The 15,814-nt window shown below is 37.6% G+C and overlaps 1 protein-coding gene across 1 annotated transcript in view; it reads right to left on the bottom strand.

Annotated features, from left to right (window-relative positions):
• Nucleotides 1-6,887: 6,887 nt before the first annotated feature.
• LOC145979835 (uncharacterized) overlaps nt 6,888-15,814 on the bottom strand; it is a 61,903-nt gene continuing 52,976 nt past the window's right edge. Inside the window, exons 9-10 of the mRNA XM_083112861.1 lie at nt 10,256-10,442; nt 6,888-7,272 (exon numbers count right to left, since the gene is read on the bottom strand). Of these exons, the coding sequence (XP_082968987.1) occupies nt 6,975-7,272; nt 10,256-10,442 (485 nt within the window). The 3' untranslated portion in view covers nt 6,888-6,974. The remainder of the gene's footprint in view (nt 7,273-10,255; nt 10,443-15,814) is intronic.

Below are 15,814 nucleotides of genomic sequence, written 5' to 3'. Positions count from 1 at the left end.
AGAAAGTATTGACACCCCATTAAATTAATATTCTTGAAAGCCTGCACAGAAATGGATGTAAACATTTTCTTGTTTGCTTTGCTCGCAATGATGTGTTCCGAGAATGCGTTTTTGGGGCTTTACTGAGGTGAATGTGAAGATTTATACTACCATTACAAGACATAAACGATATTCTCGATATTCATTAATAACAACACTTCTTAAAATATAATGCTTAGTGTTGGTATACTGCTTAATTTAAAGCAGGTGCATCATTTGGAACAAAAAATATCGAATCTGCAATTGTAACTTCTTGTCAAAGGAAAATTTTACTTTAACAAGTTTAGGAAGGAGGGGCAGATCAAGTATAGTGTTCAGTAAAGCTACGTTACTTTCAGTAGACACGCTGTCGTAATTATATACTTTGTGGTGATTACGATATGGTTTGAGGGCGCGAATGACATCATTTGGGGGGGCGCATTACATGATTTTTGGGCGGGATGCGCCATTGGCCTTGGGGGGAGCACCCCTGTACAAGCGTAGCAACGCTGCAGAGCCAGGGGTGTGGAAGAGACAACAAGTTGTGAAGGCGTGTGACCTTGGCTGGTCAATTTTCGTGTCTTTCACTACAGTTAAAACTAATACCAAATTTTAACCGAGTTTAATCTAGTATTACGTATCTAAACATTCCATAACAAACTTAAAATGTTTCAAAATATCAATGTTTAATTGATTGAGATTGTATTCTTATAAATCCTATACCAGCTACTTGGCAACTATCGCGATTAGGTAAAAGTAAAGGCAAAACGGACCGTAATCGAAAGTTTATATTAGTTGTCCTCCTACAAAAGCAGCTATTATTGTTTTGTCTGTGAACGTCTACTGTAAGTGTGCGGTGCCAAGTTACCACGCTATCTATTGTTTGATCGTGCGCCAGTCCTCCGCCCCCGCCCCCTGTTATCGAGGTTTGAGTTAAACTGACTTGTCGCATTCGGTAGTCGGAAATAGAGCTGCATTGTTCTTTGACATGCTGATTGCGAAAGGTGGTGATAATAGGTATTGCCGAATCGCGCAAGACGCAATAGTAAGAACGAATATCCGCTGGTTTTGTCGTTGCTGGTTGCACCTCATTTACGATCTTGACGGTGTAACGATAGTGCAGTTAGTGTATGTCGTGTGTGAGAACGCGCGCGCGTTTGAGTGTGACATGTATTGAGAGACTTGTGTATTTGTGCTGTCATTAAAACAACTGGTTTGTCAAGTCGACGTAAGAGATTTAAAAATTATTTGTTGCATTTGTAATTGTAAACTAAGGTATGTCTGATAAAAGGGGGGAAAACTCTCAGGTGCAGAATATCGTAAACGCAAACGAGAAAAAGAGCTCAATATAGAGAGACAAAGTGGAGCTTTGCACAAATTTCTGAAACTTGAGGCAAGCGATGTAGTGAAAGCCGAAGAATTCGAAACCGATCATTTTGAACTCGTGGCAGGTTGTTCTAATTGCGATCCTGATGATAATGGTAATATAATTAAGCCTTGTTTCCATATTTAAAAACACTAAGTTGCTGACCAAGGCAATTTATTATTAAGATAAAAACACTTAACAGGTAACGTTTCGACCATGTATCAGGGTCTTCCTCAGACGAAGAACTAAACTAAAACATTTTAGTTTTACATACATACATATATGTATGTTTGTGGCCGATAGAGGAGAGGGGTTGTCATTCCATACTTCGTTTTATGTCACTCACCTTTAAAATAAAAATAAAAAGCTTGAACAAAACAAATTTTAAATAATAGCTGAAAATTGCCGATTTAAATTTGTATCTTGATGGAAAGTAAAGGCCAAGTCAACTTTATGATCAGAACAGCAAATCGGGACTGGGCCTACAATTTTTAAAGTGAGTTTTTGACACCCAGCCCCAGAAATCTATAGTATGGGACCTAACTTTTGGGGATCTGAATCGAACATGGGCATAACTTTGTGGGGTACAATCAACCCATAAAAATAGTGCCGAAGACTACTTTGCTAAGTTACGGTTAAATTTGCGAAATCATAAAAATTACTCATTAACTTGCTCCTCAGGTTCCAGGAGTAACACAAGTTCCATTAGCTTGTTAATTCTGAAAATTTGTTAGGTGGGCGAGTGCCCCCGCCAAGTTATGCCTAATTAGTCTGGTGCTCCTTGAATACATGACTAGTGATTACCACTATTATATATCTAACGCTCATCATTGTGTAGCTACATAATTCCATAATCAATTGCTGTTATGGAACTGATCAAGTCAATATCGATTCTTCTGTACTGTTAGTCATGATATTTTATAAATGTGTTTAGCTTGATGCAAAATTACAAAACTACCAACTTGACAACGCATGCTCAAACTGAAAAATATTTCCAACAAAGGATACCACATTCCAACTCGCCAATGTATATTAGTTTGATTGATTTAGTTTATTTTACTTCACTTTTCTGCCACTTTTAGCTAATTGCGAAGATGGGGATGAGTGATGATATGATGAAATTGATGAATGGACACTCACAAACACCCATGCCCAGGCTGGGATTCCAACCCGGGACCCTTGGCAACGTAGCACAATGTGCTAAGTACTCCACCACGGGGACCGACCCATGTGTTTTAATTCAGTGATGTTGAAAGATAATGTATGTGTAACATCACTAGATACATCAAGCCATGGCAGTGTAATTTTTCATTTGTTAAATTTTTCACAGGTAACCAACAATCAAAAGTAACTCACCACTTTAATATTCCTGCCTTCTTGTGTAGATGCACTTGCAAATTTTCAGTAGCCATGGGTGCATCCTTTGATCAAACAGCCTTCACCACCAGATTTCATTCATTTTTAGCCAGATTTCTGATATTACAGAGTCTGGAACTCGTAATTAGGGGCGGCACCAGGGGGTGCTTGCACACCCCTTAATTTTCTTCCACACCCTCTTCAGCACCCTCTACGTTCAACTAAAAACACTAACCCTTGGTGTGTCATATTATGTCATGTCGTCATATCGAGCACTGAATGTTAAGTACTGAAGTAAGACTGTTATTATTGCAACAGGCAAACACTGAAAGAGATCACCCACATCATTCAGCACCAGTGTTGCCAGACATAGGCTAACATGGGAGGACAAGAGAGACTTTCTTGTTACTTTTTGACTTACTTTGCCCTGACCAAACTTGCCTGGAGAAACATGGAAACACAATGTAAGTCCATGAGGTACAGAAGTGAACAACCAGAGAATCGCAACTGTCTTTAGTGGAGTATCTCTTCACTTGAAAAGGAAGCATGAAAAAAAGTTAAGTAAAGTGGAATCGTGGCTTAAGATTTTCAGAACATTTTTTTCTTCCACGGAGGGTGCAGGGAACAGCAAATATATGAAAATTAGGGATGGGCCGATATGAAATTTTGGCCGATACCGATAAAGTACCGATATAAAATTTACCGATACCGATAACCGATATTCTACCGATCTGATATAAAATTAGAAATGGTCCTTGAAGAACCTGAAATTTTCATTGATCTCCTTAATAACTGTGTTTTGAGGTGACTGCAGTGCAAGAGAAGCTAAATATTTAGACATTTACTTTTTAGAAAGAAGAGCATGGAAATTATCCATAAAAATTACAACAAAATGGCAGAATTTTGCACTAAATTATAAGATATTTATCGATATATCGGATTGGTAAAATAATCGGTAATTTTACCGATAAACCGATACACCGATATGCCTATATCGGCCGATACCGATAGAGTACCGATTAATCGGTCCCATCCCTAATGAAAATATTCAATGAGAAATTTGGAAAAATGTATGCAAGTGACACTTGTCCCACCTTACCACACTTCACATAATTTGCTTCCTGTATATGGTCATTTTTGCTAAAGTGTCTGCTGCTATAATCTCTCTCCCAAATAATTTTCTGCAAATGGCATCTTCTTTTGTGTGTGTCTGTGCTCTACCTCGGAAATGGGATGTGCTTTACAATTTGTCATATGAGAACCAGAGGGACGAAACTCCGATCCATCAAGTTTACAAGAGAAAAAAGGAGAAAGAGGAAATAATGTATTCTTAGGAATATTCCAGAAATAATGTATTCTTAGGAATATTTCAGACTCTCAAAAAGAGTGAGTAAATTGGAGATGCACGACTCAACCTTACAGAGGTTGTTTCCAATGTATGGTGGTGACGATTTCAAACTGCATCTACTTTAAGAGAAACGATGTCGCCACCATCGAGAGTGCTCTATTTGGTGGCCCTGCATCTTGGCAATTGCCCGACAGTGAAGTTTCCACTGTAGGAGACTGGCACGAAGTGTAGTATGCCCAGCTTCAACGACTCCTCCTGACAGGCTTTCCATAGCCTTTCAATGGTGCAGGGTCTCCTGTGAGACAAGGCTCGTTTCAGTAGGCTGAAGGTGCAAAAGTCCATCGGTGAGGCATCAGGCGACTTCACTGGAATGTCTGTGAAATGAATGACACGAATTCCAGTTTTATCTGCCATTTTTGGAGGAAGAGCCAGGTTGAGCGAGATGTGTGACTTGACACCTTGTTTTGAGCTTATGAACATGCCCCTTGCGTCTCTTTTCCAAACCCAAATCACGGTGAATCATGGTGTGCACTGTCTTCAGTGATGTTTGTAGCCAGTTCGCGTTACTTCTCTGTGTGGCTGGATTCTCCCTGATGACCAGCACCCGGACATCCCGAATTTTAGCTGGTGTGCGGCTAGTGGCAGGCCGGGGGTTGGCCTGTTTCTGCTCCATAGGAATCATCCCACGCCTCACCTTACCTGCCCCTTTCAACACCCATGATATGCCATTTTTGGACACACTGAATACACGCTCCTTGCACAGTTTTATAATGGCACTATCACTGTAGTTTACGACGGAAAGTGCAGATATGTAACCCTCCCAATATGTACTGATTTTTGGTGGCATTCTTCCCGATACGCACAGTCAACGGTCCAACGTGCCCACACGACTGGCAGCTTCGTTCTCTTCCCGCTTGGTGGTGCTGCAAGAGGTGTTCAATTTTACTCAAAATAGGGCTCTTCAGAGGAGACATATTAAATAAAATAAAAAACAGCAATTTTGGAGTAACGCTGCTCTGGATCTTATACCACGAATTACAATATACAATAACAACCTAAAACTTTGAAGCAACAAGTTTCCAAGATTTGATTCAAATTCACGATACACTGATATGCTAACTCGAATACACTTCAAAGTGGGACCAGAACCACTGGAAGTGTGCACTTTAACAAATTCAGTACAACTTTCCAAGGAACGATCATGTTGATCTCATCTGGAATTATTCGATTTGATATTGTTATTTAGGATCAATTTTCTACCACTTTTGTATAATTGCGCAGATGAGGATGAGTGATGATATGATGAAATGGAAGAAGGTACACTCACAAAGAAAAAAACATATCCAGGCTGGGATTCGAACCTGTGGTCACTGGCATAGTTATTTTCTTGTAGTTTACGGTTATTACAAGCATAAGAAAACAGTTTTTCTTTGTGACGTTTCAGGAGAACACACGCTCCCTTCATCAGACCTTTATTTTCATTTTGACTAAAGATACAGTTATAACAATGGTTAGTAATTTTTTAAACAAAAAGAATCCCTTATATAATGGATGTTGTCAATGTTACATTGTTGTAATATAGCAACTTAACTGTGAAAAAAGCAGTCTGTTTTATTTTTATTTGAGATTTTTTTAAATTATGAATCCCAAATATCATCAGGTAATTCAAATTGGAATGTACATTTAATGAGTTCAAAATTAGAAACTCTCTACCAGATGTGGAAACCACAGGAATATATAATATAAGTTGTTCATGTTCAAAGGATTACATGGGACAAACAGCAAGGAAAATGGCAATAAGATGGCACGAACACGATTTGGACATTATAAATCTAAACCCACGAACAGGTTTGTCAACTCATATCATCGAAGAGAAACATTTGATTAAAAAGAGAAGGGTTTTAAAAAGATTAACGGGAAACACAGAGTTGAATGTCTGGGAAGCTTCGTTCATTGCAGAAGAACACTGGAATAAATTAAATAATGAAAATGGTAACATAGATCCAGTATGGAGTTTTCTTTTTCACAAATGGAGTAAGCCACCATCTTTAAAATTTAATGTAACAGAAAACATCAAGAGACTTTGTGAAAACAATGATGAATTTGAATTACCTGATGATATTTGGGATTCATAATTTTAAAAAATCTCAAATAAAAATAAAACAGACTGCTTTTTTCACAGTTAAGTTGCTATATTACAACAATGTAACATTGACAACGTCCATTATATAACGGATTCTTTTTGTTTAAAAAATTACTAACCATTGTTATAACTGTATCTTTAGTCAAAATGAAAATAAATGTCTGATGAAAGGAGCATGTGTTCTCCTGAAACGTCACAAAGAAAAACTGTTTTCTTATGCTTGTAATAACCGTAAACTACAAGAAAATAATTCTATAATGCAAGCAATGCGTACATACAAGAAAAACTCTGGCATAGTACCATGCTGTGTTAACCATGCCCCCCACTGAAACAGAACATATTCTGTGGTGCATCAGCCCATCTAAGTGAGGGCCTACCTGCCAACTGCCGACCTGAGATCTGGGTTATGCTACTCATTTGTACGGGACCTACCCCCCCCCCCCCCCCCAGTCTGCCTCAAACAATGTATATTGCCACTTGGTGGGACAAGGTGGTGAGCTGTAGCCCACCCAAAAATTGAATAATGAAATAAATTTTAAATAGCCAAGCAACCAACATTGGACCACTTCATATGGATTGACAGCTTATCACACAGCACAAAAGCTTTGATTTATCAGAACAATTAATTAAAATGCAATGAACACAATATTTTTGACAATAAAAAAGTTTATTACACACAAATATATATATAGAAACTTAGAATTATCACAGCCAAATAATATTTCATAATTACATCACATTACTTATGGCGAGAGTGACTTCGAGCTCCGTGAAACAGATTTACTCCTAGATCTGCGTGACTTCTGTCTCTTCACTTTTGACCTACTTCTAGATCTCCTAGATCGTGATCTGCTCCTTGATCTTCGCCTCGTCTTCCTTCTGCTGTTTACCTTTCGGTGTGATCTTCCTTCACCCCTGCTGGAATTCTTCCTTGACACCTTAGAATTGGAAGACGGAGGGAAGTCATCTATTTCGGGAGATGGAGTCCACCTCCAGTGCCTCTGACTAGAAGATCTAGATTGCCTATTCTCTTCTTGCCACCTGCAATGCAACCAATGGGATAGAACAGATTAACCCATTTCGTGTGGCGGGACTATATATAGACTCTCTAAAGTTGGGCCTCTTTTGCGGAGCGTCTATATATAAACGGTATTTGAACATTAACTGTTCTTGTATTGCAGCAAGTTCTATCAAAATAACTATTAATAGTCAATGTGGGTATTGGCAATAAAGAAATCTATTGTCGATGCTTTCTCAGTCCCTGAAATTTTATATATATATATATATATATAAAAATCAAATAAGGTAAAAGGAAACACTCACCGGACAGTAGGAAAATTCAAAATTTTCGCTAATTTATAGCATCATCAGTGTGAGAAGAAACAGAAGACAGAACCGGAAGTTCCCCAACTTCCGGTTCCGTCTTCTGTTTCTTCTCACACTGATGATGCTATAAATTAGCGAAAATTTTGAATTTTCCTACTGTCCGGTGAGTGTTTCCTTTTACCTTATTTGATTTTTACTTAGCCCTTTTGGCCCTCCTTGCTTTTATCCATTATATATATATATATATGCATGCTTCGAAGTTAGCGAAAATTTTGGATTTTTCTACTGTCCGGTGAGTGTTTCCTTTTACCTTCTTTGATTTTTACTTAGCCCTTTTGGCCCTCCTTGCTTTTATCCATATATATATACATATATATATATATATAGAAAAATTCAAAATTTTCGCTAATTTCCTAGCATCATCGGTGTGAGAAGAAATAGACGGAACCGGAAGTTGGGGCACTGCAGAGTTGCCAGGTCCCCATCGAAGAAGAAGCGGTGCGTAGAACGAAAAAAACACTGTTTCATCACCAGGCTCGTCGTAAACTGTGAGTGTGTAGGAAGAGTTGGGAGGGCGGGAGGGATGGGATGGTTTGGGGGGGGGGAAGGTGGGTGAGGGATGGGCATTACTGGGTGGCCTTGTTCAGGCCAGGTGGAGTGGTTGCACTCATGGCCGATATATAGGCCCTCTCCCATCATATATATATATATATATATATATATATATATATATATCTATATGGAATTAGAGCCACGGTGGTCTAGTTGGTGCCATGCGGGAGACCCGGGTTCGATTCCTCGGGTGAATGTTCTGAGGTCGGAATTTTACCAGCCTACTTCCTGCATAAAGTGTGTCTGGGGCTCAACCAGCCTCAAATCAATGTGTATCTGGGGGCAACCGGGGAGGGCGAAGGCAGCAGGAACATGGTCACATATAAAAAAAATACCAAATGCAACAAGATATTTTCAAGTACTAAAATGCTACATGACAATAATTTGAGTTATTTGATGTGATGAGTTAGTGACTCGATAACTAGCCTTTGTTATTTTAAAATCGAATTTTACAAGTATCGGTACGGTTAGAAGTGTTATTGGCTCAGCCATAGAAAACATGCATGGTTTTAATGTTGGCTGTCTGAATTATTCTGTGCATAATACGCACCACAGTTTCTAGGGGCAAACATTCTGGAAAAAAAAGTGTGCATTATGCATGAGTAAATATGGTATTACTACAAAAACTGTCATTTAAGTTATAATTACTTTACTAACTGCACACACAATACCATAAAGTTCGAAAAAAAAAACGTTCAGTACATAAAAACAATTATGGTAATGGCTCTGTTAACACTGATTGATGGCAAAGACATCCAGGGAGACTTGCTTACATGGTTCAATCATTCCCCATGAACTGTGAACCTTACAATAGTGCTTCAAGAAGGAAAGAGCTTGGAACTGATTAATATTATTTCATGGTTATTTTACATCACTTGGATTAATCGTGAAGATGAGGATAAATGAGCAGACAAAATGGATGATAGGACAAATACAAGAAAACTATCTCAGCCTTCGACAAGATTCAAGTCTGGGTCTCCTGCCTTCCGAACTACTGTGTCACAAGGCTTATTTCAAACTAATTGTACTTGATATTTTACCATGCTGTGTTTTTGCTATGCATAAGAAGTATAAATCAAGGGCTCTGGAGTAAAACATGGTGACATTTTGGTCATTATTGAGTTGCACGGTGAAAAGAGCCATCATTCAATTTTCACATGTAATTGCCATGTCACACAATTTGCGTTGGACTCCTTGAATGTTTCTGAAATTGGTAAACACAACACGAAAACAAATTATCTACAGTATAGCGCCTAATAACCTTTCTGCTTAGGGAACTAAATACTGATAAAATGTCTCTTACCCTTCAATTACCCTGCTAGTGAGACAGAAGGTTCTTTACTATGCATTTAGAATAACATAGACCGATACCCAAACAGCATGTGTTTAGTGCCGGGACGCTTTCAACTCGCAGAATTAGAAATCAAGAACACAATGCACGAGATGTCGGTCGTGTAATTGACATGCAAATGAGAAAAGGAATATTCTCATGAATTTGGGCCTAAAAATCTTAGTGTATGGGAAATGCTTACACTTGTCCGTTTTCTCAGGATGACGATAGATATTAACAGAAGTGAACATGGGAAAATGTAACAGTTGAACAACGTCAGATAATTATATAAATTAAGTCTGGCATACAGCAATTACATATAAATAATTCAGGCCTGGCACACAGCATCAGTCTGTATATGACATGTAAAAAAAGGGGCAGATGGATTCCAGGTTACTGCATGAACGTACATTGTTTGATTGATTGAATTGCTTTACATTACTTCGCTTTTTGTGCTACTTTTGGCTAATTTGCGAAGATGGGGATGAGTGATGAAATTGATGAACAGACACTCACAAACATCGATGCCCAGGCTGGGATTCGAACCCGGGACCCCTGGCATCGTAGCGTGATGTGTTAACCACTCTGTCATGGAGGCCGGCGCATGAACGTACATACTTTCACTATTCAACAGTGAACATTAATTGAACTTTAAGGCTAGAATGAGCAACGGGTACATAATATAAATTATAAAAATATAAATATTATAAATTATAAAAAAATCTTTTGCTATATTGAGCTACATCTTATACATACCTCTGTGACCATTGAGAGTCAGGTGATCGTGAACGTGATCTATTGTAACGACGTGATGATGAGTAATGATTATTACGATATGATGACCTATTGTCTTCAATGAAGTTGAATTCATTGTTTGGATTCCGGAAAACATGCAGGAAATTGCAACCCTTTCCTTTAGGGCACTTCTTCCTGTGAAACAACCCTACAGGCAAATGTAAAGACATTAAAAATTACATATGTATTTCAGTAACAATCACATACAAATTTAAAATAAAAACGGAAAATATGCACTTGAATATGGAGAAGAAATCTAATGTAAATTTTTCCCCCAAAATATCTGCCAAACATCACCAAATCAGAGTACTAAGGGGACAGCCAAAAACTTTGTACTATGATGGTCAAAAGTTTGATATGTCAAGCACAGGTGCACCAACAACATTTCTAAAGGGTGAGTGTTATTCAACTGTTGGAAAAAATAGTTTCGAGTGCAAATATGAATAACAAATGGGAGTGAAATAAATATATTGCACAATTTTCTACAGTAAAATGAAGTTCACAGTTACATCCATGATGTAAAGTGAGTCAAAGCTACAGCACTGACAAGTGAAAGAGAAACGCTGAATCTGGGTTTAGAGCATAAGTTCCGGATCTGAAATTTCTACCAGGTGGTTATAATTAAAGTGACGGTGTTCAGAGTAGTACAGCACGGGCTGTAATGAGAGTAGCAGACTGAAACTTCGTAGATATGCTAATGAAGCAATGCGCTCGCGAATTATGCAAAAAAAAAAAAAAAAAAAAGTTCCAATTCTCGCCACCAGGGTAAAAAATGGCGCTGTAAGCAATCAAAACTTGGTATAATTACAGGAAAAACACTATAAATCGCAGAAAACAACACTCTTTGTAATAAAATATCGCTACAATTTCACTATTCGAATTACATGAACATTACTAAAGGAAAAAGAAACAAGCGTCACCAACAACAACCAGGGAGCTCACACAATGGTTAGGCAATGTCACCGACTTTGACGTCAGAGTTACGGAAAATTCCACGTTTTGACTGCTTACAGCGCCATTTTTTACCCTGGTGGCGAGAATTGGAACTTTTTTTTTTTTTTTTTTTCATAATTCGCGAGCGCATTGCTTCATTAGCATATCTACGAAGTTTCAGACTGCTACTCTCATTACAGCCCGTGCTATACCACTCTGAACACCGTCACTTTAATTATAACCACCTGGTAGTTACACAGACCTGGATCTATCTGAAAGTTCCAGATCCAACTATACCCAGATCTGTTGATCCCTACTTTGGACAAGATGGGAGCTGACTGATTGATTGCTATTGGCTAATCAGAAAATTGCTAACAATTTTGACAATCTTGTATATCTATTTATATACTATGCAAAGGAGGAGAAAGTAAACACTCACTAGACAGTAGAAATAGTCAAATTTTTACAGTCACGGGCTGCATCGTCAGTTGAAGAAGAAAAGATGGATAAAAGATGTCTCTAACTTCCGGTTCAGTCTTTTCTTCTTCAACTGACGATGCAGCTCGTGACTGCGAAAAGTTGGCTATTTCTACTGTCTAGTGAGTGTTTACTTTCTCCTCCTTTGCTTTTATTTAGTCCTTTTGGCCCTCCTTACTGTTATCCATATTTATATACTACAATGTTAAAAGGTACAGGTCGCAAATCACAAAATACCAGTCACTTAAAATTCAAGCATCATTTGCACTTTGTTCTAACATGTTTACAATCTGGCACACATTCATTTTTATCACATTATTTCAACCTACATAGCAGTTTGTAGGTTTGGTGCGTATTACTTACAATTCCAGAATATAAAAAGACGTTAAAAAATTTTTAATGTTAAAAACTGTACTTACATATGCGAGTATGTTGTTCCAATTTTTACTTTATATAGAACTACGTTTCAGAGATTAACCATCTCCTTCTTCAGGTTCGTATGAAAAAACTAGGTACTTAGCATAGTACCATGTCGAAATGTAATATAAGGATTGGACAAAGCCTGGAAGATTGCACCCAATATCGGTTTCCACGTCACTCCGGAAGTTATCCAAGCTGCTCGGGAAGAACGAGAATTTACGTTGGATGTGTGACGTGATAAGGAGAAATGAGAAAATAAAGGGAGAGGAAAACGGAGGAGTGACCTTCATGTAGATTAGGAAGCACAGTTGAGCAGGAATGGCCGAACCTGCAAGTTGTATATAGTGATACACACAGGTTTTTTAGTTTTTTAACATTTTTAACATGAGAATAGGTTTATTGTGCAAGTTTTTTAGTAAAAAAAAATAGAGACCGCAGAGAAGAGAGACATTTTAGAGTCGTGGAAAAAGCCAAAGTTAAGGATAGTAGTATTATAGAGAGAAAATTGATTAAACTAAAATTGAATAGGAAGGACAATTTAGAAAATAAGAAACAAAAAATGGAAGAGAAGGGGAATAATGAGAACATTTTAAATTTAACCACCCATGAACCACCTAAAGAGTTGATTAGGATTATGAATAAGGGGCAGAAATTTGCAATCGGGGAAGAGAAACTTGAAAAAGTAGAATTCATAATAGCAGCAGAAACGATCGTAACAACTATCGACGAAAAGGAGAATAAAATTGAAGTTAGCCAAAGGATACGTAATATCGTGGAACAACATTTGCAAAAAGAAATTAAAAAGGAAATGAAGATGAAACAGGGAAATAGAACGCAGAAAGAGAAAATAAACAAAAACCTAAGGCGTGATTTGAGCAATGTAAAAAAAATGGTTGAAAGAGAATAAGGTATTTCTGATAAGGTCGGATAAAGAAAACAAGATGGTTATTATGGATAGAGAGGAATATCACCAAAAATTGGAAGAAAGCTTTAAAGGTAATGATTTTGAGGAAATAGAGAAAGACCCTATTAATAAGATTAGAAAGGAGATCAAAAAAGGGATAGAGACATTGGGCACAAGCGAAAAGAAAATCCTTATTAAAGACACTAAAGAAGGCAACATACCAATCGCGTTTGGAATACCTAAGATGTACAAACAATGCATACCGCTTAGGCCTATTATACCAACCTATGAACATCCAGGGTATGGACTAGCGAAAATGCTGGTAAAAAGAATAAAGAAGATAAATGAGAACACCCAATATATCGTTAGAAATGCCGTGGAAGTTAAAGAATGTATTGAAACACTGGAAATTGATGACGAAGATGTAATAAGTAGTTTTGATGTTATTAACCTATACCCAAGTGTACCGAGAGGGAAGGTGGGAGATTGTTTACTGAGGTGGCTATTAGTAAAAGGAATAGACATCGTAACAGCTTGGGAGTCTGTACGATGGTATAACCTTGTAACAGAATATAACTCTTTCTACGTCAATGACAAAATTTATAAACAAAAAGAAGGCTTGGCGATTGGAAACCGCATTTCAGGTATAGTAGTGAGCATTTTTATGCATTTCATAGAGAAGGCAGCTTTGGAAAGAACGGGAATAGGTATTAAATATTACGGGAGATATGTAGATGATATCTTGATTATAGGAAAGGGCGTAGCACTGAACAAGGTCTTTGAAGAATTGGAAAAACAAGACGAAAGAATAAACTTCACTAGGGAAAACTTAATCGACGGAAAAATCAATTTTCTGGATCTTAGTATCTTGAAAGAAGGGAATAGGATTAGAACAGGAGTACATCATAAACACCTATCGGGGAACTTATATATTAATAAGGAATCAGCGCACTCCGAAAAAACAAAGAAAAATGTATTCCTAAATTTTTTATTAGAGCTGGTAGACTATGCAATAGTGGAAAAGAAAAAGACAACGAAATTTGGTGGATAAGAAAAACAGGATTGAAAAACGGATATACAAATAGAGAAATGGATAAGATTGCGGGAATAGCACAGAAAATTATTATGAAAGAAGCCAAAAAAGAGGAAGGAGATCAAAAAGAAAAGGATAAAGAGAATGAAAAAATCGAAAATGCAAAGGTAAAGTACGTTGGCATCCCTTATCATCAAATCGTATCCGAAAAAATCGGAAAAATAACAAGAGATTTCAGGATCGTTTGCGGGATGAAAGCCCCAAAGAATGTGGAAAAATACTTTACCGATTATAAGAAAGGAAAGACAACTAGGGAAATACCGGAAAAACAGAAGGGAGTTTATCAAATAGAATGTCAATGTGGGAAGGATTACATAGGACAGACTGGTCGAAATATGGATAAAATATGGAGCAAACATGAAAAAGATATAAGAGAAAAAGTTCCCAAAACAAGGTCTCTCAGAACACATTTTGGAAAGCAGACATAGAATCGCAAAAAAGGAGATAATTAGAAAAGAAAAGAGGAAGTTAGGAAGAAATGTGTATGAAACAGTGAATATTTGTAGAGGGGGGAAGAATAATCTTAATAGGGATGAAGGAAATTTAGAAGAAGGGTGGATCAATTTCCTCAAAAAAGACAAAGCCTGGAAGATTGCACCCAATATCGGTTTCCACATCATTCCGGAAGTTATGCAAGCTGCTCGGGAAGAACGAGAATTTACGTTGGATTTGTGACGTGATAAGGGGAAATGAGAAAATAAAGGGAGAGGAAAATGGAGGAGTGACCTTCATGTAGATTAGGAAGCACAGTTGGGCAGGAATGGCCGAACCTGCAAGTTGTATATAGTGATACACGCAGGTTTTTTAGTTTTTTAACATTTTTAACATGAGAATAGGTTTAGCGTGCAAATTGTTTAGTGAACAACGAGCTTTTTATATACCTCTAGGGCGAGGATATAATATTTTAAATGTATCCACACCAACCCTTGTCCACAATCCTTATATTACATTTCGACGTGGTACTATGCTAAGTACCTAGTTTTTTCATACAAACCTGAAGAAGGAGATAGTTAATCTCCGAAACGTAGTTCTACAAAAAGAAAAATAGGAACAACATACTCGCATACGTAAGTACAGTTTTTAATGTTAAAAATTTTTTAACGTCTTTTTATATTAATTTATTTCAACCTGCTCTAACAGTCTTTATTAGGTGAGTTGATATTATAGAGTGACCACAAGGAAAAGAATATTCGGCGGCAAAAAGTCTCCACGCACCTCCCCCTTCATCCAACTCGGGCCATAAGGAAGCATGGTCCATTCTACACTTCTCCTCCACACGGGAGTACGGTGCACAGGAGTCACGGGACTGCACAGGTCTTTTTTTGCTTGTGGTTCCACTATAAAAGGCACTTCCTTGGCATGTTGAATGATTATATTCCAATATGTCACCAAGGTCATTTGGCTCCTTCAGGGATATTAAAACATGTCGAGACAGTGGAGTTAAAAGTATACAAACTGGTATCCAGTTAAAAGGTTGTAGTACTACATGCAAAAGGATGCATGTTAAAATGTTCTCAACTTTTGTAGTAAAGTGTATGTACATTAAAAGAATGTTAAAAATGGAGAAATGGAAGTGTCACTCACATGATACAGCATATAAATGAAAAAATATTTTGTGTGCTGAGGGATTTGGAAACTGTCAACCTCCACCCTGCATCAGATATTTCTAGCGATGGTGAAAGTACCGACAGTG

The sequence above is a fragment of the Lepisma saccharinum genome, chromosome 26 (assembly GCF_977018435.1).
Source record: "Lepisma saccharinum chromosome 26, izLepSacc3.1, whole genome shotgun sequence".
Taxonomy (NCBI): Eukaryota; Metazoa; Arthropoda; class Insecta; order Zygentoma; family Lepismatidae; genus Lepisma; species Lepisma saccharinum.
The sequence above is the reverse complement of the archived record's forward strand: the minus strand, read 5'-3'. Positions and strand labels throughout refer to the sequence as shown.